This window comes from Gallus gallus, chromosome 28, assembly GCF_016699485.2.
Source record: "Gallus gallus isolate bGalGal1 chromosome 28, bGalGal1.mat.broiler.GRCg7b, whole genome shotgun sequence".
In the NCBI taxonomy this organism is placed as follows: domain Eukaryota; kingdom Metazoa; phylum Chordata; class Aves; order Galliformes; family Phasianidae; genus Gallus; species Gallus gallus.
In genome coordinates this window covers 1,899,900-1,924,157 of record NC_052559.1, presented here as the reverse complement: position 1 = coordinate 1,924,157, position 24,258 = coordinate 1,899,900, and the positions used below count along the sequence as shown (strand labels likewise).

The 24,258-nt window shown below is 56.1% G+C and overlaps 1 protein-coding gene and 1 long non-coding RNA gene across 10 annotated transcripts; one reads left to right on the top strand and one right to left on the bottom strand.

Moving 5' to 3' along the window:
* The first annotated feature begins 4,453 nt into the window (after window positions 1-4,453).
* ATCAY (ATCAY, caytaxin) lies at window positions 4,454-19,732 on the top strand. 2 transcript variants are annotated; one of them, XM_015299834.4, is made up of 13 exons: window positions 4,454-4,706; window positions 6,187-6,287; window positions 10,815-10,879; window positions 11,193-11,414; window positions 11,556-11,741; window positions 12,280-12,382; window positions 12,816-12,947; window positions 13,724-13,810; window positions 14,051-14,149; window positions 14,390-14,425; window positions 14,710-14,745; window positions 15,291-15,326; window positions 15,896-19,732. In XM_015299834.4, the coding sequence occupies exons 2-13, from the start codon at window positions 6,211-6,213 to the stop codon at window positions 15,903-15,905; spliced, it is 1,089 nt and encodes a 362-aa protein (XP_015155320.1). In that variant the 5' UTR covers window positions 4,454-4,706; window positions 6,187-6,210; the 3' UTR covers window positions 15,906-19,732. The 2 variants fall into 2 exon arrangements, with proteins under 2 accessions (XP_015155320.1, XP_046760594.1); XM_046904638.1 differs by lacking the exon at window positions 4,454-4,706 and adding an exon at window positions 5,373-5,667.
* Window positions 17,307-24,207, bottom strand: LOC107055337. Of its 8 annotated transcripts, XR_005842132.2 has the most exons (6): window positions 23,939-24,207; window positions 23,490-23,705; window positions 22,080-22,312; window positions 21,765-21,939; window positions 20,632-20,682; window positions 17,307-20,528 (listed from the first exon to the last, which is right to left on the bottom strand). It is a non-coding gene; the product is annotated as an uncharacterized LOC107055337 (long non-coding RNA). The 8 variants fall into 8 exon arrangements; XR_005842133.2 differs by lacking the exons at window positions 20,632-20,682; window positions 21,765-21,939 and adding an exon at window positions 22,832-23,364 and having other exon boundaries at window positions 22,080-22,234; XR_001470401.4 differs by lacking the exon at window positions 20,632-20,682.
* Between the last annotated feature and the right edge of the window lie 51 nt (window positions 24,208-24,258).

Sequence of the window (24,258 nt, the reverse complement as noted above, 5' to 3'; positions counted from 1 at the left end):
ACCAACCCATACAAAACGCAGGTGTGGATGTAGCTGGCGCTGATGAATACATCAAGATGAAAAGAAAGACAACCTCTGCCCCGTTCTGCCATCCCTTTGTGCCGTGAGACGGCTGGTGATGGAGAGCTCGCCTGCTTTGAAGTGGAGACTGATCCGAGAGCCGGGCAGGTGCAGAGCTGTCTCAGCACACAATATGTCACGGGGCTCACCCTGCAAATCCATCACCAGCGGCTCCCTTGGGGTGGGGAGGATAATTCTAAGCAGATTAAATCCCTCTGCACGAATCCCTCCAATCAAACCATTGGAATCACCTCCTGTCCTCCGCAAAGGGCACGAGAGAGGAGATCCGTTTTCTCTGCCGCTGACCCACGACACCTCTTTGCTGCTGAGCGGTTCTGATTGCGGGACTTAACGTAGAACACACACCAAAGGAAAGGATGAAAGACGGCCTCGTATTTCAAACTGGGGGAGAAAAGGCCACGAGGGCCGGGCTCATCGTGGAGCAGCTAAAACCACAAGGAACTTCCCAAACCTGCATCCTGCTTGTGCCTGCATGAAGAACATCCCGCCCAGCCCAGCAGGTGTGGAGGCAGGAATGAAGGGTGGAATGGTGAGGTTTTGGAGATGTGAAACACGCCAAGCAGTGCAGGTCAGGCCATGCAATGCTGTGTTTATATAACATATTGGGAATATTGGGATATTGGGAAAAACTTCTTCTCCAGAAGAGTGGTGATGCATTGGCACAGACTGCTGAGAGATGCTGTGGGGTCACCGTCCATGGAGGGGTTTGAGAACCATGGGGATGTGGCACTGGGGGATGTACTCAGTGGGCACGGTGGGATGGGTTGGGGATCTTGGAGATCCTTTCCGACCAGAATGATCTTATGACATCAAATGCCACTCCACAGGAAAGCTGCTGCCGTCACAGTCTTGGCTGGGAATGGTGATGCTCCTGGTTTCCAGGAGCGTTTGGGCCCTCGCTTTCCTTTTCCCCTGGGGTCTGCATGGCATGGGATGTTGTCCACCAGAATGAGCGGCTTCTTCCACACCCCGCCTTTCAGGATCCACTCTCACTCATCAATCTTTACCCACAGACAGAGGTTTTGCAAGAGCAGCACCAAAGTCCTACAAAACACAGAGCGAGAAGGAAGCAGCGAAGAGGAGGAGCAGAGGACTGTGCTGCTTCAGCACCTTGGCCCTATTGCAGGAGCACCAAAACAGCACCCGACCCTCCCAACCCAGAAATCCTTCCCCATCCCCTCTGTTGGACCCTCCAGGTGAAGCCCAGATGTGTGCAAACCATCGCTCTCTCCTTCAAAGATCAAATGGATAAAGGAGAAAGAGGAGCTCCGTCGGTCCACCCCAAGCAAAACCTTTCCATTTGTCACAGCAAAACGTTTTCTTTCTTTATGCAGAGGCGATGGAAACCGTTGTATGCCCCAAAAATACGTCTCTCTGTTTTCAGATGTATATTTTGAGGCACTTTGGTCCCCTCCTCGTTAATTAAAGGCAGGCAAATTGCAAATGGAGAATGTCACAGCGCAATAAAACTTAAGGGGTTTAATTTCAGGCGTATCGAAGCAAAGCCTGCAGTTTTTCAACCTCAAAATACTCTTTATTTTTTTCATTTTAAGCACAAACTGAAGTTGTAAATAATTTCAAAGGGACCAAAATAACCTTTTATTTCTCCTTATAAACAAACGTTTCATCTCAGTTCCGGGCAGGCCGGCTCTGTGTGATTGGAGACAGACCCTCGGTGGTGCCCGGCGAGCGGATGAGAGGCGGTGGGCCATGAGCTGAAATGAATTCCCTTTGAGTGGAGTGGGAAAATCATCATTTCTCTTTGCTGGAAGGGCAGTCATACTGGAGCTGGTTGTGCAGAGAGGATGTGGGCTGTCTGTCCTTGGAGATCATCAAAACCCAACGGGCTCTCGCCCTGAGCGTCCCGCGATGGTTGCGTTGGTCAAAAAGAGGTGGAAATGTGTTATGGATGGTTCACATTTGGGCTTTTGGGTACAGTCTGTAGGCTGGGGGTTGGAACTGGAGGACCTTCGAGGTCCCTTCCAACCGTTCTGTGGTTCTGTGGTCTCCACCTGTTGGGGTTGGGGAACAGGAGAGTGAATGGAGAGAGATCTCTGAGTGCGGAAACCTCGGAGCTCTCCATCCCCGAGAGCTGAGCAGCACTCTCTCTCTGGGATGCTCTGAGAGCCCCAAATATTTCAGCTCCCTGCCCACAAAGACAGACATTTTCTATGCCATAAATACTAACAGACTGCTGGAAGCTGCGTGGCTGTGTGCACACATTCCCAGACACGAGCAATCCATGAGCTGCACATCTCCTGGCGCCGAGGGCCCTCTGCAGCCCATTCTGTGCATCTCCTGCAGCCAAAGAGCCCTTTCTTCCCATGGCCAACCCCATTTGTCATAATAACATCAGCACTTCTGAGCAAGGGAGGCTCACACATGTCAGAAAATCAACTGGAGACTCCAGAGCACTGCAAAGAGCCCATTGCTGCCCAGCACGGACATCACAGTCAGGGAAATGGAAGGGAGATGCTCTTCCCAAAAGGGACACACCGTCCTTCCCTTCCCCCACACGTGTGGCTCTGAGCCTGAAAAAGGCAACGTGTGAACGTGTTATCCCAGGTGAGGGGAGCCGACGGAAATAGGAGAGAGATCAGAGTGGTCCAAAACCCGAAGGGGGCACCACCCCAAAGCCCAGTGGGGGAACCATCCCTGTATGGCCTCTATTCCCAGGTAACTGCAGATAGAACAAGGGGTGATGGCCTCACATTGCACCAGGGGAGGGTCAGGCTGCGTATGAGGAACAACTGCTCCAAAGAGGGGTGATGCGTTGCACAGCTGCCCAGGGAGAGGTGGGGTCACCATCCCCGGAGGTGCTCAAAACCACGGAGATGTGGCACTGAGGGACATGGCCAGTGGGCATGGTGGGCTGGGTTGGGATTGGCCTTGGGGATGTGAGAGGTCTTTTCCAACCCTCACAATTCCACGGTTCTGTGCTAAAAGAGCTGCTTCGGAATGCAGTCAGGCTCTCATCCCGCACAGCGCATCCCATTGCCTGCCCGTTGCCCATCCCAGGACTGCAGGAGGCCCTCAGCTCTCAGGGGAACAGAATTCCTCCAGGATCTGCAGCACTGGACAAGGAGCTCAGTGCAGTGCCTTCTCCTCACATCACAGTGCAACCAACAGCAAATAGACTCATAAAGATGCAAACGTTCGGCCTGGCAGGGCGAGGTGGGGCAATGCAGGCAGTGCTTCTCTGCCCCCATAGGGTACCCCTGCCCCACATCCCAGGGCTGCAGCCTGTAGATGGCATTCGTACACTGTTGTAAAAGGCTGCGTGCTGTCACAGCTGCCCTGGGGACACGAGAGAGGCGTTTCTTATGTGAAAATGAAGGTATGAGGCAAATGCTGACTGTAGAGTGCTGGGGTTGGTGGGTGACGTCGGAGCTGTTGGGTGTTATGGAACTCCTGGCGCCTCCTTCAGTCACGGTGGGTCTGTCTGTCTGTCTGACTGAAAGGAATATATAGAAGGGGATATATACGAGGCAGCCCTAAAGCAGCCCTAAGGATGCTGCAGGCTTTGGGTGCTGTGAGAAAGGAACACCCGGCGTTCCTCCGGGGTCTGATCCGCATCGCAGCAATGCCAAAGGAACGGTGCCCAAAAAACCAACCGGGCCATCAGCAGTGATGGGAAAACTGCCTGTCCGTGGAATAAAAGCAGTGCAGACTGCTCCTGCAGAGACTCCAAAGGAGAAATCAGCGTGCTTCTTGCACTGGGAGCGCTGCAGCCGGCGTGCAAGGATTGCACTGCGTGGGATCGAGGGGTGATGCTCAGTTCGGAGCCGGAGGGAGCGCTGTGCGGCAGCCCGGGGAGCAGACGGTGCCAATCCGAGCCCAAATCCGCAGCAGACAGAAATCTCTGCCTCTCCTCGCGAAGGAATCCGCAAAGGCCTCAGGGCGACGGCGCTGCTGACATCGTAGAAGAGACGGGAGCTGCGGGGAGGGCTCTGCTGGCGGCGTTCGCTCAGCACCAGCAGTCGGACCGTGCGGTGTGAGTACGGATCAGCTCCAGGCAGGTCGCGTCTGACGCAGCAGAGCTCTCGCTTGCTGGAGCCGCGTTTCTCCTTATCACCGCATTAAGAAGCACGTCCCTCCCCAGCCCTCCTCCCCTCCCCCCGACTCCCCAGCCCCGCACCTCCCATGGGGTCGGGTCACAGCCCCGCACCTCCCGTGGGGCCGCATCCCGCAGGGCGATGGGCACGGCGGCATCAGCCGCCCCGGGGAAGAGCTGGGAGAGATTCGGTGCCTCGCAGCCAATGGGAGGAGCGGTGGCGTTGGGGGGGGTGGGGGGTGGGGTGGGAAGGGGGGCTGCTTTGGGCTCCCTCTCTCCACCCATCTCCTACGACACCCCCTCTCTGTCACCACCGCCATCCTCCCCGCACACAAAGCACTGCAATGAGCTGAATTCAGAGCGCCGCGGAAAACGGCGAAACACCTCCGGAGGCGGAGAAGGAGCCGCCATGGAAGGATACAAAGCGCAGCCCTCCGCTCCCCCCCAGTGACACCCCCAGAGCGGCTCCTGCAGCGGGGACCCACCTGGATGCACCCGCACATCCCCGCACCCCCCGAGCGCCGATCCCGGGGGGAATGCGAGGCGTCGATCCCCGTTAACCGCAGCGGCGGTGAGTGAGAACGGCGTCTCCGCGGGGCTTTGGGGGCTGCGGGCGCAGCTGTGGGGGGCGACGTGGGGTCCGTCGGGGCGGGGAGAGCCAAAATGGGGCCGGGAACGGACGGGATGCGGTGCGAGGAGAGGGAGAGGTGCGGAGAGGGACGCGCACAGCCCGGCCCCTTCGCCGCTTCATTCCTTCGCAGCAGATGCGCGCACACGGACGTCCTTCCCCCGATCCTTCGTGCGCAGCCCGAGGGCGAAAGGAAAAGAGCATCACGGCGGCGGGCTGGGAAATCAGCGCCTGCCCCACAGATATGGGGCACTGCCCGCAGCCGGGAGCGCCGACAGCACCGGGGCTGCGCTCGGGGAGAGCCGCAGTAGAGGGCTCAGCGCTGCGCCCACCGCTCCCCCCGGGCGCATCCCGTGCGCTGTGGGCTGCCCTGAGCTCCGGGCAGCCCCGGGTTGGGGGCGGTGGGTCTGCCCTGAGTGGGGCTGAGTGTGGGGCCGGGCCTCGGGGGGTCCCACGCAGCACGGATGGGAAATAGGAGCGGAGGCTCAGCTCCTGCTGGAACCTTCTGAGGGTGGCAGATATATTTATATACAGTCTGAAGGCGCTGTCGGGGTTGGCGTCCACGAGAACGAGGCCCCGGGTGTGGATCCGAACCGCTCGATCCCACACCTCCATCCGAGCTGCTCCTTCTTTTCGGCTGTGGGTTACCCGGGAGTGATGCTGGGAGTGACCCCTTTGGGGCACCACGCGGCCCCCGGAGCTCCTCAACCTCTCCCGCCCCTCTGCAGTCACGGCGACACGCGTGGGGATGGGGAATGGGGCGGGCAGAGGCGCTCGGGGCTTTCTTTGCCGAAGCACAGCCAGCAGCGTCCATCCCGGTCAGCAGAACGGCGCTGCCGCCCGAGAGACCCAACACTGCCAGCAGGGGATGCGCACCTCAGCGCCGGCAGGAGAGGCTGGGAAGGTTGAGATCGTATTGGAAGAGAAGGCAGAGGGGGAAGGGGTGGTTATCAGTTCACGGGGAGAGCTCAGGGCACCGCAGCGTGGAGGTAATACAGCCGCCGTGTGGATCCAGGGCTGCCCCCACCTCCTCTGTTCTGATCCAAAGCATCTCAGGAGGCCACAGAGTCGTGGGGTCCACTCGGGAAGGACCTCCCAGACCCCCAACCCGACCCCATCCCGCTGTGCCGCTGACCTCATCCCCACGTGCCACACCGTTGTGGTTCCGAACCCCCCTGGGGTCGGTGGCAGCACTCTGACGGTGTCTGACCTCTCCATCAAGGATACTATTCCAAAGTCCGCCCTCTGCCTCTCCTGGCACAATTCAGTGCTGTTTTCTCTCATCCTACAGAACCCCACAACACCCCATGTTCCTGCAAACCCCACAGCCCCCTCCGCTCCTCTGTTAGTGTGGGGTCAGTTTCCCTGCCCCGAACCCACTGCCCGTAGGGTCAACTTCACCTCTCTCCCTTCCGCCCTCCAGACTGAGCCCTTCCTCCCGAGCGTGATGGGAACCACAGAAGCCACTCTGCGGATGGAGAGTGTGGATGTGAAGGAGGAGTGGCAGGACGAGGACTTCCCCGGGTAGGGAAGCAGCAGGGATGGAGGGAGGGATGGATGGATGGAGGGATGGAGGGATGGATGGATGGATGGATGGAGGGATGGATGGATGGATGGATGGATGGATGGATGGATGGATGGATGGATGGAGGGAGGGATGGATGGAGGGAGGGAGGGATGGATGGATGGAGGGAGGGAGGGAGGGATGGATGGATGGAGGGATGGATGGAGGGAGGGAGGGATGGATGGATGGAGGGATGGATGGATGGAGGGGTGGATGGATGGAGGGGTGGATGGATGGAGGGGTGGAAGAGTGGAGGGGTGGAAGGGTGGAGGGGTGGGCTCTGTGTTCTGCTCTATGGATCAAGCAGTGTCTTCCCAAATGGAGCAAAGTGGAACCAGAGCCATTGGGACACGAGGACCAAGTGGCAGAATCTGGCCCTGTGTTGCCTGTCTGCTTGGCACAGCGGGCACCTGGTGCCACCTATGGGTCCTTATAGCAGCTGTCCCCTTGGCACCCCGTGTCACCTGGTGCCACCTATGCACTGGACTTCAGTCACCTGTCCCCTGTGGCACCTGGTGTCACCCATGGGACCCTATAGCACCCATCTCATGAGTACATCATGTCACCCAGCGATGCCTAAGTGACCTTATAGCACCTGTCCCCTTGGCACAATAGGCAACCTATGGCACCTAGGGACATTCTGACACCCACCCCCTTGACATGCAGGGTACCCCACGTCACCTGGTGCCACTCATGGGACCCTATAGCACCCATCCCATTGGGACACTGGGTACCCCATGTCACCTGGTGCCACCTATGGGACCTCACATCCCCCCATCCCAGCAGACAGAGGCATTAAGGCGACATCCCCCCCCCTCCACCCGCGCTTCCCAGCAGCACAGACCGGGGGCTCTGGGGGAGGCTGTGCCCCCTCCCAGCTGCAGCTGAACCCACAGGGTCGCAGTGTCGGCGGCACAGAGGCGCAGTGTGTGCTGTGGGATGGCACGTGCAGCCCTGAAAGGCCCTGCTGTGTCCTTCAGGGATGGCTGATGAGCGCCGCTCTGTTCACCCCGAGTGCAGCTGCGGCGTTGGTGGGAGCACCTCTGTGCCAAAAAGAGAGGGGGGGCACAGCCTGTATTTCTAGGGGAGGTTTCTCTTCCTGCTGTGGGCCATGCAGACCTCTGCTGGCATTGGGGTCACCGGGCGGTGTGGGGCAGCAGGACGGTGTTCCACCCCAGGCTCCCCAAAACGCCCATGGATGGAGGAGGGGATGCGCTGCACCTCACTGTGCAGCAGCAAGCTCAGCCAGCAGTGCAGCGCCTGGACGCAAAGCGGGGAGAGGCCAAGGGAGGTGGGATAAGGGACAAGGGATGTGGGTGGCAGCGGGGCAGGATCTGCCACAGAGGGATTAAATCAGGAGCTGATTTCGCTGCAGTGGAGCGATGCCTCCATCCTATAGCAAGCTCCAGGCTGGGCACTGAACACAGCTCCTTCCCAAGAGCCGTTCCCAGCCCTCCCCATGCAGGCACTGTGCGAGGTGTGATGCCAACGTGCCGAGCTGCAGCTGATAGACTGCGACATGGGGAGGAGAGGGTCCCCCCTGCAGGCTGCACGGTGGCTGCCATGATGCTGTGATGCTGCGATGCTGTGGTGCCGTGATGCTGTGATGCTGTGATGCTGTGATGCTGTGGTGCTGTGGTGCTGTGATGCTGTGATGCTGCGATGCTGTGGTGCTGTGATGCTGTGATGCTGTGATGCTGTGATGCTGTGTTGCTTTGGTGCTGTGATGCTGTGATGCTGTGATGATGTGATGATGTGATGCTGTGATGCCATGATGCCATGATGCTGTGATGCTGTGATGCTGTGATGTTGTGATGATGTGATGCCATGACACCGTGATGCTGTGATGCCATGATCCTCTGGTGCTGTGATGCTGTGATGCCATGATGCTGTGATGCTGTGACACTGTGACGCCATAATGCCACGGTGCTGTGATGCTGTGATGCCATGATGCCGTGATGCTGTGATGCTGTGATGATGTGATGCTGCAATGCTGCGATGCTGTGATGCTGTGATGCTGTAATGCTGTGATGTTGTGACTCTGTGATGCCACGATGCCATGAAGCCATGATGCTGTGCTGCTGTGATGCCATGATCCTCTGGTGCTGCGATGCTGTGATGCTGTGATGCTGTGATGCCATGATGCTGTGATGCCATGATGTTGTGACTCTGTGATGCCATGATCCTCTGGTGCTGTGATGCTGTGATGCCGTGACGCCGTGACGCGGTGGCGGTGCCGCGGGGTGGGAGCATGCTCTCTGTGCTCTCTGTGCTCTCTGTGCTCTCTGTGCTCGCTGTGCTCTCTGTGCTCGCTGTGCTCTCTGTGCTCTCTGTGCTCTCTGTGCTCTCTGTGCTCTCTGTGCTCTCTGTGCTCGCTGTGCTCGCTGTGCTCGCTGTGCTCTCTGTGCTCTCTGTGCTCTCTGTGCTCTCTGTGCTCTCTGTGCCCGCTGTGCACCCATCGCATCCCGCGCGGCGCTGCGGGCGTTGCGCAGCAGCTCTGGGCTCAGTGTTGCTCCTCCCGGAGCCGTAGAGCCGCTCCGCTGCGGGAACCGCGGTGTGGGGGGAGGCAGAGCGGGGGGGCGGTGATCCCACCCCCCTCGGGAAGGTAAGAGACCTCTTCTCTTTGCATCTGACGGCGGGATTGCCGCTCCCTGGGAAATGGCGCTGCCCCCTTCCCCTCCGTTTGGAGCCGTGGGGCCAAACCGTGCGTTACACCGCGTTTGTTGGATAAACGGCACGGAGACAACAGCGGGGGGGGGGGGGGGGGTGGGCGGGGGGCTGCGGGGCCTTTGCTCACGGCCGGGGGGGGACGGAGCGCTTCGATCGGCTCTCGTGAATAAACAACAGCAGCTCGGGGAGGATCAGCCCTCCCTGCGATGATGGGCACGGCTTAATTTGGCTGCTGGCTGCGGCGCTGGGGCAGCGTCGTGCTGCGGGATCCGTGCCGCTCCCATCCCCGTTCGCACAGCACCGCACCAAAAACGTTTGGTTTTATCCCCCACGTTTCGCCCCGGGGGCGTCCCAGGATGTGGGATTGAAGCTCGAGGGCCCCACGCGCATCCCCTGCTGCGGGGATGGGGGAACGAGGGGTGGGGGAACAAGGAGGGCTCAGAAGGACCCTCTTCAAACAGCCCATTGGCACCGTGAAGGTGCTGTGGGGTCAGTGTGGTTTGGGAATCCATTGACACCACAAAAGTGCCATGGGGTCAATGGGTTTTGGGAACCCATTGACATTATGAATGTGCCATGAGGTTGGTGGGATTTGGGAACCATTTGACACTATGAATGTGCCATGGAGTCAGTGGGATTTGGGAACCCACTGACACCACGAACGTGCTACAGGGTCAGTGGGATTTGTGACCCATTGACACTATGAATGTGCCATGGGGTCTGTGAGATTTGGGAACCCATTGACATTATGAGCGTGCTATGGGGTCAATGGGATTTGGGAACCCACTGACACCATGAAGGTGCCATGGGGTCGGTGGGATTTGGGAACCCACTGACATTATCAGTTTTCCATGGGGTCAGTGGGATTTGGAAACCAATTGACGCTATGAATGTGCCATGGAGTCAATGGGATTTGGGAACCCACTGACACCACGAATGTGCCATGGGGTTGGTGAGATTTGGGAACCCACAGAGGTCACGAAGGCGCCATGGGGTCAGTGGGATTTGGTCATGATGCAATAAAAAGGTTGCCAAAAGTCTCCCCCAGCTAACACCAGGGAAAGGCACGATATCCAGCCCAAATTAAAGGGGAAAACGTCCAGAAAGTGCCCAGCTCAGGGTGGGCAGTGCTGCTCAGTGCCACCACCTGCTCAGAATCTGTCCCTCTGTGGGTTAAGAGCACCTCCACCAACGTCCAAAGGACAACAGCCGCATGATGAGACCTGGCCTTGGCATCGGGAAAGGGGAGCCAAACCACGGGCATTTCCAGCCTCGTGGGGCTGCAGGAGCGCAGGGAGCAGAGCCATGGTCAGCCTTCAGCTCCCGGATCAGGTTTGGGTGGTGGTGCCCGGATCTCTGCTCCAAACTGATCTGCTTCCAACACACCACGGGGTCCGGGCACCGCTGCAGGATGCAGAGGTCGAGAACAGCACTGTGGTCACCAACAGAGCCACTGATGGAGCAAAGCCAGACTTTGGGATAGGAGGATGGCACCGGCGTTTCCAGGGACAGCACTCGTTCTGGTGTCTCTGCCTAGATGTTCCAGACAGATCTCCCATCCCGACTTTCCATTCTGATTTCCTGCTCAGATTTCCCATTCTTTCTGTGGGACAGTGGGATGGGAGCAGTGCTGGGGGGACGGGTTGGGAGTTACTTGGGATGGTGCAGCTGTTGGGCAGAGCACCTGAAGTCATCACCAGGCTGATGCTCCCAAAGGGATGAGCACAGGCGGGGCTGTGTGTTGTTCCATGGCTCTCTCCATGGGGTGACTTTCTCCCAAATATCCCTGATTTCTCAACTTTTCTGTTTGCCTGCAGACCTCTCCCAGAAGAGACCGGCATGGAGTCGCTGGGCAGCCCTGCGGAGGACGAGCACACATCCTGTAAGTACCAGCCCGCCTTACGGGGGTCCCAACGGAGCACAAACCCAATGGGGTGACAGAGCACAGATGGGACACAAGGCCGTCCCATGGAGCCTCCACCAAAACACCCATTTTGTAGAGAAAGCAGATCTCAGTTTGGGGATCTTTGACGCAAACCCGGGTTGGGGGGAAATTGGGATCTCAACGCATCACCACTTCCATCCAACCATACCCATAAAGCATCACCCGAAACGGGGACGAAGGACCGCAGCACGGCTGGCACAGGGGATGCAGGGCCAGGACAACCTGTCCCTTGTTTTCCTTTTGGCTTCAGCTCCCCCACATACGTTAAACTTTAACGGGGCGCACCGTAAGCGGAAGACGCTCGTTGCACCCGAAATCAACATTTCCCTGGACCAGAGCGAAGGCTCCATTCTGTCCGACGACTTCTTGGACACGCCGGATGATTTGGATATCAACGTGGATGACATCGAAACGCCCGACGAGACGGATTCCCTCGAATTCCTGGGGAATGGGAACGAGTTGGAATGGGAAGGTATGAGGATGGCTCTGGGTGAGCTGGCGGGGATGGCCTCATTTCCGCCGCTTCTGGCTGTTAGAGACGGCGCTTTCAGGGCTCACAGGTGGCAGCCTGACCACAGCCTGGGGTAACGTGTAAGGTTTGTCCCTGTGCCAGATGACACCCCTGTGGCCACAGCCAAGAATATGCCTGGGGACAGCGCGGATCTGTTTGGGGACGGTGGGACGGAGGATGGGAGCGCAACCAACGGGCGGCTCTGGAGGACCGTCATCATCGGGGAGCAGGAGCACCGCATCGACCTGCAGATGATCAAACCCTACATGAGGGTGGTGACGCACGGAGGTGAGGGGGACGCCTTGGAGGCCGGCTGCCATCGTGGCTCTGTCAGCTGGAAGGGCCGTCCCCTTTGGTTTGGGGGCTTGTAGGGAAACGCTGCTGTTCCTCTGTGCTGCTCGTGGCAGAAGCGGGGAGCTGCGATAGACACGAGCAGTGCTAAGTGTGGCTCTGAGGCAGCGTGAACCTCCCTGAGCCTTCCCATCAATTCCCAGTGCTGCAGTAACCGAAGGTGCCAAACCCCTCTGGAGCTCTCTGGGGCGCAGCCAGAGGTGAAGGTACCCACAGGTAGGGACCATTTCCAACATTTGAGAGTGGCCATGCAAAAACCTGGAGCAGAACTCCCTGCTCTGTGCTTTTTTCCTTCTTCCCTGAACCCCACAGCCAAAACCCAGCTTGGAGGTGAACTCAGCCGTGACAAAGGTCCATCACATGGACAAATGCTTCCCCAGGGCTGAGCGGAGCCCCAGAAAGCAGCACAGACCCAGACTTAGCGACAGATCTTTGCTGGAAGGAGCGGCTGACGGTTCCCGTGCCTCTTTTCCAGGGTACTACGGGGAAGGACTCAATGCCATCATCGTCTTCGCCGCCTGCTACCTGCCGGACAGCAACCTGGCCGATTACCACTATATCATGGAGAACCTCTTCCTGTAAGTGGATGGGAGAGGAGGGCGAGAAGGCAGCCTGGGCCCCGGGACTGCCCTGTGCTCATTGCATTGGGAACCTCAGCTGGAAGGAGCTTGAATTGGGGCCAAATGTCTGCAGCGTGCAGCTGGGGGGAACGTCACTGCGTTGGGATGTCCTCAGTGCTCACAAACAAGGCTGAGAAGTCAGAGCGTTCAGACATTCAGTGTTAATTATGCTGCAATGGACTCAGGCATAGCCACAGAGCACTGAACAGCTTGTAGCTGCCGCTCTGGGCAGCAAAACAGTGCAGAGACATCTACTGATGCCCCTGGGAAATGTGGCGCCGGGGGAGTTTGGTGTGCAGAGGAGGGACCCGGAGCCCCTTTGGGATGATGGAGGGACGTCGCAGTGCCTTCGATGAGCCTCACATCCCCTTTGCTTCTGACCATCCCGCAGCTACGTGATCAGCAGCCTGGAGCTGCTGGTGGCTGAGGACTACATGATCGTGTACCTGAACGGAGCGACGCCGCGGCGGAGGATGCCGGGGTTGGGGTGGCTGAAGAAGTGCTACCAGATGATAGACAGACGGTGAGAGCCTCCGCTGCCCTCCTCCCACATCTCTCACTGCTTTCACGGAGTCGTTCAGGTTGGAAGAGGTCTCCACGACCCCCAACCCCATCCCATGCCCAAATCCCTCAGTGCCACATCTCCGCAGTTCTGAACCCCCCAGGAGTGGTGACACCCCACTCCCTGTGCAGCTGTGCTGACACCTCACCACTGTTCCAGATACATTCTTCTTAATACCCACCCTGACCCTCCCCTGGTGCAACGTGAGGCCATCCCCCCTCATCCTATTGCTGTTACCGGGAGCAGAGGCCAACCCCCCCCTCACCACAACCTCCTCCATTCAGGAGCTGTAGGCAGTGATGAGGTCTCCTCTGAGCCTCCTCTTCTCCATACTGACCCATTCCATTCCCAAAACCACTCCCCATAAGTCTCCATTGTGTTCCAGACCCTTCTCAGATCCTCTCTGGACACGACGCAGTGCTTGGTCTCATTGGACCTCATCCCATTGGCCTCAGCCAAGTTCCAGATTCTGTAATCTTTTCCTCTGTCACAATTTGTTGGCTTCACCCCCTCTACTCCCTCCTTCCCCAACTCAGACCTGCATAGGGACCCCAGCAGGGCGGACAGCCATCCTACAAGCTGCCATTGCAGTGCTCCGATGGGTTTGGGTTGCAGACCCCCATGTGTGGCTCCTCAGCACCATGAAAGCCTCATGGAGCCCTCCGAGCACTGACAGATCACAGTGGGGTTGAGAACGGGTCTCAAGTTTGACGTTCCATCCCATGGTTTCCCTCCAGGCTGCGGAAGAACCTCAAAGCCCTGATCATTGTGCATCCCTCGTGGTTCATCCGGACAGTGCTGGCTATTTCCAGGCCCTTCATCAGGTAAGTAATGCACTCCCAAGCGTGGGTGGTTTCAGAAGGGGAACTGAACTGCATTAACCTTCCGCTCAGCTTTGGGTAACGGTGCCCAAAGTGGGACCACGCGGCGGAGGGAGCACAGAGAGGAGGGGAGGAGGAGATGGGCACAGAGGTGCAGAGCTCCACATTCCCATCAGAAACACCGGGATTCCTGCGGAGAGAAAAGCAAACCAAGGCCTCACGCTCCTTCTCTTCCTCTGCCAGCGTGAAGTTCATCAATAAGATCCAATACGTTCACAGCCTGGAGGAACTGGAGCAGCTGATCCCCATGGAGCACGTCCAGATCCCAGACTGCGTCTCGCAGTGAGTACCACGGACACAAATGCTGATGGAGGGGGACGGTGCCTTGAGTGCAAAGCTGCATGCCGGGAGCACACAGCCTGGGGTGGACCTTGGCTTAGGGCTGTATGTATGCCGAGCAATGGTGTGCTGACAGCTCCCTGCTGTCCTGGAGCCAACGCACGGAGAGCAAACACTGCGTTTTGCTAAGAGCGAGTGGTGTTGGCGGGGTGATGCTAAAGGAGTGTTTCCTGCTCGTTGCAGATACGAAGAGGAGAGGATCAAGGCCAGGAGAGAAAGGTAGGACCGCTCGTGGGGAGGAGGGGCGGTCCCTTCGCTCAGGAAATTGCTGCCCTTTTTCTTTGTGCATTACTCTGCCCCCATCTCCTGCACAGGTTTCCTTTCCTGCCCTCACTTAATGCATAACCTCTGATTGCTCCTTGCATCCCCCACCCCATTCAGCTCCAGCTTTCCCAATCCCACTCCTACACAGCAGGGCAGTGTCCTCAGCCCTCCCCAGGAAGACCTCAAACTCTCCGTTCTCCCAGAACACGATAGATTTCAAATGCAATTTTTGCTTACAGGGCAGAAGAGAAACAAGACATGGCTGAAAGGGAAAGGTAACGATTCCTTCCTATCTATCCCTCACTTCGAAAGCACCCGAGGCATTCTTGGGATGAGAATGGGGTCACAGCAAGCCCCGCCTTTGTTGCAACTTTGCTGCTGACCTTCATTTGTGTGTGTGGATCCTCAGCCCCGTTTGTCACCTCCATAAGCTGGCAGAGCCACTGGGTCGTGGAGCAGAGCCAGCAGCACTGGGAACGTTTGGCGTCAGCTTCTGCACAGTGGGAAAGTGCAGAGGGCCAAGTGCTGCTGTCCGGCACATTCGGGTGTCCCCAAAGGCTGTAACATTAGATGGGAAGGAAAATTCTAGGGAGGTTTGGAAGACGGTGTCCAAAGCCCACGCCAGGATCGCTTGGCCTGGTGATAGCTCTGCTTTGGCCTCTCTGCTTTATTCTCAGCATCTCCCGAGAGAGAGCAGCCCATCCCTCCCTCCCCAGAGCTGTGGGTCAGGTGTGCCAGGACCCATTCGAGCAATGGGAACACGCGGGACCTCGAGGCCAAAGGGCAGGCTCACTAACTGTGTCCGTGGTTCTCTTCCCAGCAGGCCTGTGCCCCCTGCAGAGGATCAGGAAACCAGGTTGGACCACCCATTCCCTTCTGCCTCCCCTCTGCTGTGGGGTTTTATTGCATTTGTAGTATGCAATGTGAACAGCTCCACATGTGCAACATGGCCAATGCGTGCGTCATCCCAGAATCTTAACTTTGGTTGGAGGGGACGTTGGAGATGTCCCAGTTCCACCCACTCCATGGGTGCCCCCCACCTGCCCAGTGGCCCTGGGCTGCTATGGGGATGGGGCACCCATGGGGGTCCATGGGATGCACTCAGAGTGCCACTGTTACCCCGCAGTGAGCTCTCCGTGTCCCCTCAGGAAAGCCCTTAGAGGAGACCCATTCCCATTAGAGCTCTGCATGGCCTTCTCTTCAGCCCTGACTGCGGAACCACAGAACCATTAAGGCTGGAAGAGACCCCTCAGGTCACCCAGCCCACCTCCCACCCACTGACCGCGTCCCTCAGTGCCGCATCCACCCATTGGTATTAGGTGGAGGGTTACCCCCAGACACAGCCATACTGTCAGATATTACAACGAGCACAAAACACTACAATCTGCCATCCCAAACCCACGCTGTCTGTCTGTTCCCTCCCAGCATGCCCTGAATCGAGGCAGCGCGGGACAACGGGAGCAGAGAGCGACGCAGCCCAGCACTCCCCCCTGGAAACGACCTTTGGGTAGAAGACCTCTCCACCACCCAGCAATGAGCTCTGTAAGGTCACGGGGCCTCCCCTGTCTGCACAATGCAAAGTCCTCCAAACTTATGGAAAACATTTGATTCTCAACAACAACAACAACAACAACAACAAAGATCTCCAAGGATAGCAGCACTTTTTGTTTCCGGGATGGGTTCCAACGTATCCAAACAATGGTCTGCAGAGAGCTCGGAGCAAACAGAGACCTCATCTCCTCGCAGTGAGCAAAGAGCATCCCGCAGTCCATTTGCCACCAGCCCAGAGACAGATCTATTCTTCATTTCAGTTCCACTTCACTGCGACACACTGCTGCCCCAGGGGATCGCTAATGCAAGAAATGAAAAGAGTCCATTTTCCCCCCTTCCTATCCCTTTATTTCCCCCCTGTAAATGCCAAGTGCCCACCGCTCCTCCCAGCCTTGACCTCCGTTCGTCTGCTGCCAGTTCTTATTAACTCATAGTGAGCTGCTGCTGTGGGTAGATGCCGTGTTTTTACCATGCTCATTCTGCCTCTGCACGGCCCCAGTAGCTCTGGGAAGGGTCCCACAGGGCAGCCCCTACAGAACCTCCCTGTGAGCGTCTCCTCGTGTCACACACAGTGGTTGGAAGGAGCCCTGCAGACAGGAGTGCTTCCCATGCCCCTGTGTTGGTTTCATGCCCTCGGACAATCCTTCTCAATCAACACTCCCACGGTGGATTCCCACTGCTGAGGGTCAGGAACGTGCTGTGTGTCCTGGGGAGCACAGTCCCCTCAGTGCAGACAGGCCCAGGGCAGACCCACGTGCAGGGATGGAGGAGAAAGCTGGGATGGTGAGGGTGTGATGTGGGACTGTGCTGCCTGGTGCTGGGGCTCAGGAGGGCTCTGGGAGCAGAAGAGAGGAGAGCACGTTGGAAACAAGGACCTGGTAAAGGCATTTGAAGATCCTGCTCTCGTCGGAGCGAGCTCACACACAGCACACCGGGCAGAGCCCTGTGCCAACAGGTGTGGATGGAGACCTGTGGGTCCCACACGCAGCGACCCCAACCCACAGCAATCCAAAATTAACCGTGGATTTCTGCAAGCATCATTATGGGCCCCGCTGGCAACGGGAATTCTGCACTGCAGAGAAGGACTGAGCAGCACTGCAACATCGAGGCAGCCCCTCTGGATCCTGTGGGCTTCAGCTCATCCCATAAGCACTGGGGATCTCCCTGGGGTAGGGTGGGAATTTGCCATCTCCTGTCGATAACACTGAGGTTGTCCTTCTGTGCTTTTGGACCATTTTAATGCATTTAGGGGAAAAAAGAAAAAAAAACAAAAACAAATCTGCTCTGCTTTCCACAAAAATGTAATTGGATGCTGGGAGTGGAGTTTGCAACCAAATGGGTGGGACGTTGGATAGCGTCAAAGCTCAGCTCTAAAAACCCTTTTGACATCTGTAGTTATTAAAAACGTCAGTGAAGAGTGAAACACAATGGGAAGCAGTGCTGCTACAGAGCGTGGGGGGATAAGGGATGCGGAGGACACGTGGCGTTGGGACCGCTTCACAGTCCACAGTCCATGAAATGCACCACTTTGTGACCCCGAGAGGTGCCCTAAGAACACTGTTTGGGGTTTTGTTGTTGGGTTCTTTTTTTCCTTTATCGATTCTTTTCCAAAGAACAGTCACTGGGTCTACCACTCCAGAAAAGCTACAGGCCTGAAGACGACACGTCCCCAGTTTCCAAGCATCCCCAAGAGGTTCCTTTGGGCCAAGAGTTGCCTGCGAGGATGCACTGACTTCCCTGTGAGACGCATAAGAAGCGGTGTGAACACGAGTCCATTTGCAACTTCTTTTTCATGAAGGGCACTTTCTGATGGAGCACTTCACGTAGGATGCACCATACTTTTATTTCTCACAAAACATTCGGAGTGTGTCAACGTTCTGTTGCTGGATGGATGTCTGAGAATGCCCAACCCATAAAGGGTACGGGCACAGCCCAATGGATGTGGGTACAGCCAAACCCACAAGGGATGTAGGTACAACTAAATGTAAAAAGTGCATTTTGATAGCAACAAAAAATATATCATTAACTTATTGTTTCAGAGAGCAATTCAGATGCTAAGTGAAACTCTTTGCTGAGGACACGGCAATGGGGTTGGCAGCGTCCCATAGTTAACTACACTGCAATGCTTCAGGGATGGTAGAGCGGCTTCAACACATTGCCATGGGATGGTCAAGGGATGGGTGGAGGGGCAAATGGATGCAAAAAGAGCTGCATTCATCTTGAAAATGCTGTTAGAAATTCATGTCCTGCTGCGACAGAGGTGAGACATTGATGGTAACTCCGGAGGACAGCAGACAAAAACTGGGGACAGACGATGGAGCGGTGGTGGTGTAGAGCTGCCAGCCCTGATGATGGGACTCACCGACCGTAGAGCAGCTGACGAAGGGCCAAGAGGAATCCAAAGTGACTTCAGACACATTTTTTTGCTGTTTCATAGAGCGCTGCGATCGGAATCGATGTATGGAAGGTTTGGTGCTGACTTTTCCACAGAGAGCAGACTGTAGGAGATCCTCAGAGCAAATCTGCTCTACCAGCAGGAAATAGATGAAAGCAATGTGGTAGTGAAAGCACCTTTCCATTCAGCCTTTTGCCAGCACGTAGACATACCTTTACCAACGGAAACTGAATCAGCTCCATCTCTTTTCACCCCATTGCTCTCCCAGATGATGTTCCTGATGCAGACCAGGCCCCATTTCTGCCCATCAGGCAGTGGATTTATGCAGCTGAACTGCTTTGTTTGGGCCAATTTAGGAACTGCTCCCATTCAGGACCACCCAGTGATCCTCTTTGGCTCACAGCAATGACCCAGGGAATGAAGCTGAGATGCTGCTGCTCCATTAGGAGCACTCACACCGCACCGTACTGCACAAGTGTGAGTGGAGAGAGCACCCCTCACCTCCACTGCTCCCTTTTTTCCAAAGACCCTTCTGCTGAGAGACACACGGACACGTGGATGAGGAAAGCGAAGCAGCACAGGTTTGAAGAGCAACACATCTGCTCCTGAACGTACCCAGGCACTGAAAAAGGAAGGAGTCAATGAAGCGGTGGCAGCAATGAGCTCACATTGGCCCAACAGTGGTGGAACTGCTGCACCCACCCCAGTTCCTCTGCAGCCCCCGGGGAAGGGAGTTTTTTAAGGCACCGTGGCGATACGGGCAGATCGATCGCCGGGTTTTTCTTTCCTTTGCAGTGGCCCTTTTCACACAAACCCACATGTAAAAACATGTCCTTTTTTCTAAAGTGTTTGTAATTGGGCGGGCTGTGCTAGAAGGGTAGATTGCTGCTCAGTATGTATCGCTCTTTTTTTGGCTTTGTATTATCCCATCAGAATCTGTGGATACCCGATTAAAAACAAGACTAATCCTCAAGCAAAAACCCACGTCCCTCTTTTCGTCTGTACCTCTGGGGGACTTCGGCCCCATCCACAAAACTCAATGAACATTGACTTGAATGAAGTTGAAGTCCTCCCGTAGGGGTGATGGCACTGGAAGCTGAGTGTTTTCAGGATGCTTTCACCCAAATAACCCCTGTCCTGTCCGCATGGCACATGGCCCCTCCAAAGGGATCTCTGCGTTGTCCTTAGAATAGAGCTGCAGTCTGTAACAATGGGTATGGAAGGTATGCACCTCAAGTTTTGTAATTAATCTCACTTATATAGAGTCATATGTGGACATGCTTATGTATATAAATATGAGGATTTACAGCGAGACATCCGAGATGTCGATCTGAGTGCTTTATAAATGGGATCTGGGGATATTTCAGCTGAGGAATTGGTAGTATGGATGGGTGCAAGCTTAATCCTATAGAATTATCACTTTGTTCATGCTGTGAAATATTCAGGAAAAGAATATGAGGGGGGTCATGGCACAACTGAATGAACTGCAACGACCTCAATCCCATTGGGCTGCGGCATGGCTGAAGGAACCCCAACTACCCTGATCCCATTGGGTCACGACATGGAAACCCCAATGGTCCCAGTCCCATTGGGTCATGACACAGCTGAATGAACACCAGTGATCCTAAACCCATTGGGCTGTGACATGGCTGAAAGAACCCCAATGGCTCCAGTCCTGCTGGGTCATGACATGGCTGAAGGAGCCCCAATGACCCTGATCCCATTGGGTCATGACATGAAAACCCCAATGGCCCCAGTCGCGTTGAGTCATGACACAGCTGAATGAACATCAATGATCCTAAACCCATTGGGCTACGACATGGCTGAAAGAACCCCAATGGCTCCAGTCCTGTTGGGTCATGACATGGCTGAAGGAGCCCCAGTGACCCGGATTTTGTTGGTTTGTGATACAGCTGAAGGAACCTCGGTGATCTTGATCCCATTGGGCTGTGACATGGCTGAAGGATGGGTTGGGGTTGCACCTGGTGATCTTGGAAATCTTTTCCCACCTTTGTGATCTGACAATCCCGTGAGAATCACTGCTCTGTGTGTGGCACTGCTTTCCAGTATTAACTGCCACTGAAGGACAGTTCTTCCTTTTTGTGTGTTCATCTGCAACAACAAAAATAGTCTCACAAAAACAGGATCCAGATCCACCAACAGAACTGAATTCAGATCCCTCTCCCCCAACTTTGGCCAGCGTAGAGTTACACACCTGGCTGAAATACGTGAGGTTACAATGGGGACAGAGCTGCTCCGTCAGCTCCTGCAGGTGGAATTCCTGCTGTTATTACCTGGCACCACAATGATACAAAGAACCATTCCCCACTCCTTTTCATGGCCATTCCCACTAACCCCATGAAGCAGGTTCCTCCCACAGAGCACTGAACCCCAAAGAGGTCCCTTTCCTGCAGCACCGAGATCGATGTGTGCTCCATTCAGAGTAAGGTAATGGGGTGTGGGAGCTGAACAGCTGCAGATCCCAATGCTTTGGGAATTATTTTCTACATCCCTGACTGGGCTCTGAAAAAACAAGCTGCCTGCCTTCAGGCTCCAGCTTTCCTTCCCCTCCCAGCCCCATAGAATCAATAATGTCAGAAAAGACCGCTATCACCACCTTGTCTGACATCTTCACATTGCCTCACCCTGTTCCTTTCACACTGACCTTTTGGTGGTCGTCGCTTTCCCTTCCCCCTACAATTCTGCCTCCCCCCACACCCCACAGCACACCCAGAGGTCCCCATTTCCTCCCACTGGTCCTCGCTCCCAGCTGACACAGCCCTCCCACCACCACGGGCAGCAGTGGGATCAGCTCAGTGACACAGAACATGTCACTGTTGGCAGTGGCAGCTCTGTGACAAGGTGCCAGCAAATGTTATCCTACAGAAGCTCGGTACTCTGCCAGCCCATGGTTTTGCCACCAGCTGATAGAGCTCCTTATCTTCTTTCAGGGCAGTCCTGTATGGGGGCAGCAGTCGGACGCGATGCTCCTGATGGTCCCTTTCAGCTCAGAATTTTCCAAGGTTCTTTGATTCTTCCAAATGGGTACGAAGGGTTTTGCATTGTTGAGATGGGAATACCACCCAACCTTTGGAGAAACGCTCCACAGCACAGCCCAGAGCAAACCAACCCAGTTTGCAAACCAACCCAGAATGCAAAAATCTACAGGTGGAAACCACTGCCATCCCTTGGTTCCTTATAAGCTGCAGTGCTGCCTCATCCCAACACTACCTCCAAGGAAGCATCAAGAAATCCTGGCATAACCGTGCTCACATCCTAACCGTAACCCTGACCCTAACCTTAACCCTGACCCTGATCCTAACCCTGACCCCATAAGCAACACCTTACCATCTGAAGTCTGAATTGAAGCTTTAGGATAACTGACGCATCCTGCAGCAGAGCTCCGTGGCTGTCGCAGAGCTGAGCTGCCCCAGGAGCACAGAGGCACTCCCCAGGAATGTTTGTGTCCCTTCTGCCAAACCTCTCCTAGCTTCAATCTCAAGCTGGCAGCAGCAGGCGCATTCTAAAAGCAGAGAGCATCGCTGTCCGCCTGCGGCCACAGCTGCCACCCCATGTTTGTGTTGGCGAAGCGTCACCGCAAACGGCTCTGTACAAGAAACAAGCATGGAAAAAGGAAGTCTCAATGAGCGCCATGTGACTCACCCGACACGCAGCGATAGTGCTGCTCAAAAAAGCACTCGTGAGCACGCTGTGATGGCATGGCCACGCGATGGGTCAGGAGGGCTCCCTGCTGCCAGGAAGGGTGACTGTCCTCGTTGATGTCCGTGTGGGGTATTGGGGTGGGAGGCAATTCTCAGCTGCACAGAAGATGGCATGTTCCAAATATATTTGGTTTCAAGGTGACCAAAGGTGGCTGAGCCCGGTGTCCCCCTGACCTGCAAAAGCCTGCAGGTTTTTTGACCACATTAAGGTCAAACGTGGTGAAATAGACACTAATGAACAGCACATACAGTTTGCTCATTAACCAGACACTTCCCCGGCTCGTGGGCAGGAGAGGGACACAGGGAAGGGGATGAAAAAAGTACCTCTGTTAGCTCAGAGCTCAGCTGAGGTCAGATTGTCAGTTGGGATCAACTGTTGCTACTCCTCTTCAGTGCACAGTGGCAGAGGGTACCCGTTGGGTGACCCACTGTAACCACTGGGATGGGCACCAGCTGGGTGACCCCACTGAGATGGGCACCAGTTGGGCGACCCCACTGAGATGGGCAGCAGTTTGGTGACCCCACTGAGATAGGCACCAGTTGGGTGATCCCACTGCAATGGTTGTGATGGGCACCAGTTGGGTGACCCCACTGAGATGGGCAGCAGTTTGGTGAACCACTGTAATCACTGTGATGGGCACCAGTTGGGTGACCCCACTGCAGCCACTGGAAATCCCATTTCCCAGCACTCACGTCCCATTCATCCTCAGGAACTGCAGCTCCACACATCTCTGCAGCAGTCCCATCATGCTGCTGCCTTGGGAAAATGGCAGTGAGACCCCCCGGAAACACGTCAGCACAGAGCTAATGTCAGCAATAAGAACTGGAGTGGGAACATGCAGAGGTCTGGGTGCTCAAAACACAGAGCAATGCAGTGCCATGGGGTCACATTGTATAGTCCCATTCATAGATTTGCTATAGACTGTCTCCACTGAAACAATCTCATCTGTCGCCTCCAACACCTTCATTGCAAGGTTCCAGAATCTAGTTAACGATCTTCTGCTAATTGGCAACCTGTGTTTATTTGTGGTTGGCTCATTTTAATGGAGCACCAGACCTTGACCTCACGGCTGATGGGTGCAGCGCAGCCCGCAAGGTCTGCAGGGAGAGGGACCACAGCTGGGGGGGCACAGCCCAGATTTGGGATGCAAATGAGATCATTAAGGGCACAAAGCTTTCAGCACACAGCAGTCCCGAACACCAACTGAGGGCACATCATCACCTGCCTGGAGTAAAAGGCATCTCTGGCGTGTGCCACGTGCTGGGGGTGCGGGATGGGAGACAGCACCCCTACTGTGATGGGAGGGGGGCTGTAGGGAAAGGGGGACACAAGGTGTGTGGGGGCACTTACCAGCGGCATCGTTATGTCGTTAATTACATCACAGTCCCCTTTATGGCCAGCAACAGTGAGGAGCACCGCCAGGCGCTGTGCTGATAAGCAGAAGGAAGGAGATGTGCGGTGCTTTGGTGACCGGAGCTCTGCCGGCTGCTGCTTTGGAACGACGCTCTGAGCGGCCATCACTGCGTCCGTCAGAATCCCGCACAGCACGTCCCCGTGATCTCGGATCTGTAATGATGGCAGTAATTAAAACCAAAGGCCCTGCACTGCAGAGGCTCTCCTTTATTTGAGCAGCAGCGTCCGCATCTGACGGATGTGTGGGGGGAACGCAGAGAGGTTCAGTGCGGCACTCGGCGCTGTGTCTGTGGGGCAGAGCGAGCGCCAGGCTGAGTGGGTTCCCTAAGGGTGTAAACAGGGGATGGCCCCACGGGTTGCTTGGGTTTGGATGCAGTTATACATACGGGAATACAAAGAGGAAGCAGAAGGGCGCTCTCGTTCCGCGCTGTCCGTGTCGGGGCTTTGCTCCGGGTACAGCTGAGATCCGCGGAGGGGAAAGCAAAAGGAGAATGATTTCCTCGCTCAGCTCAGCCCCACGGCCGCCCCGGAGGGGTTGACATTTCCACCTGCCCCATTCCTAATTAAGGCAAAGGGATTCGCCGCCGAGCGCTAATTATAGCCGGCAGAGCGACAGGTGCGCGCGTGACCCCGGGATCGGAGCTGGGGAAAGGGGGGGGGGGGGGGAGGAGGAGCCGGGGGGGGGGCCCGAAATATGGCATTGGGG

Coding starts and splice junctions, on each gene's coding strand:
- ATCAY (XM_046904638.1), top strand. CDS start 5,512: ATGGGGAATGGGGCGGGCAGAGGCGCTCGGGGCTTTCTTTGCCGAAGC. Junction 11,742..12,279: donor GAGGGTGGTGACGCACGGAG/GTGAGGGGGACG, acceptor CCTCTTTTCCAG/GGTACTACGGGGAAGGACTC. Junction 12,383..12,815: donor ATCATGGAGAACCTCTTCCT/GTAAGTGGATGG, acceptor ACCATCCCGCAG/CTACGTGATCAGCAGCCTGG.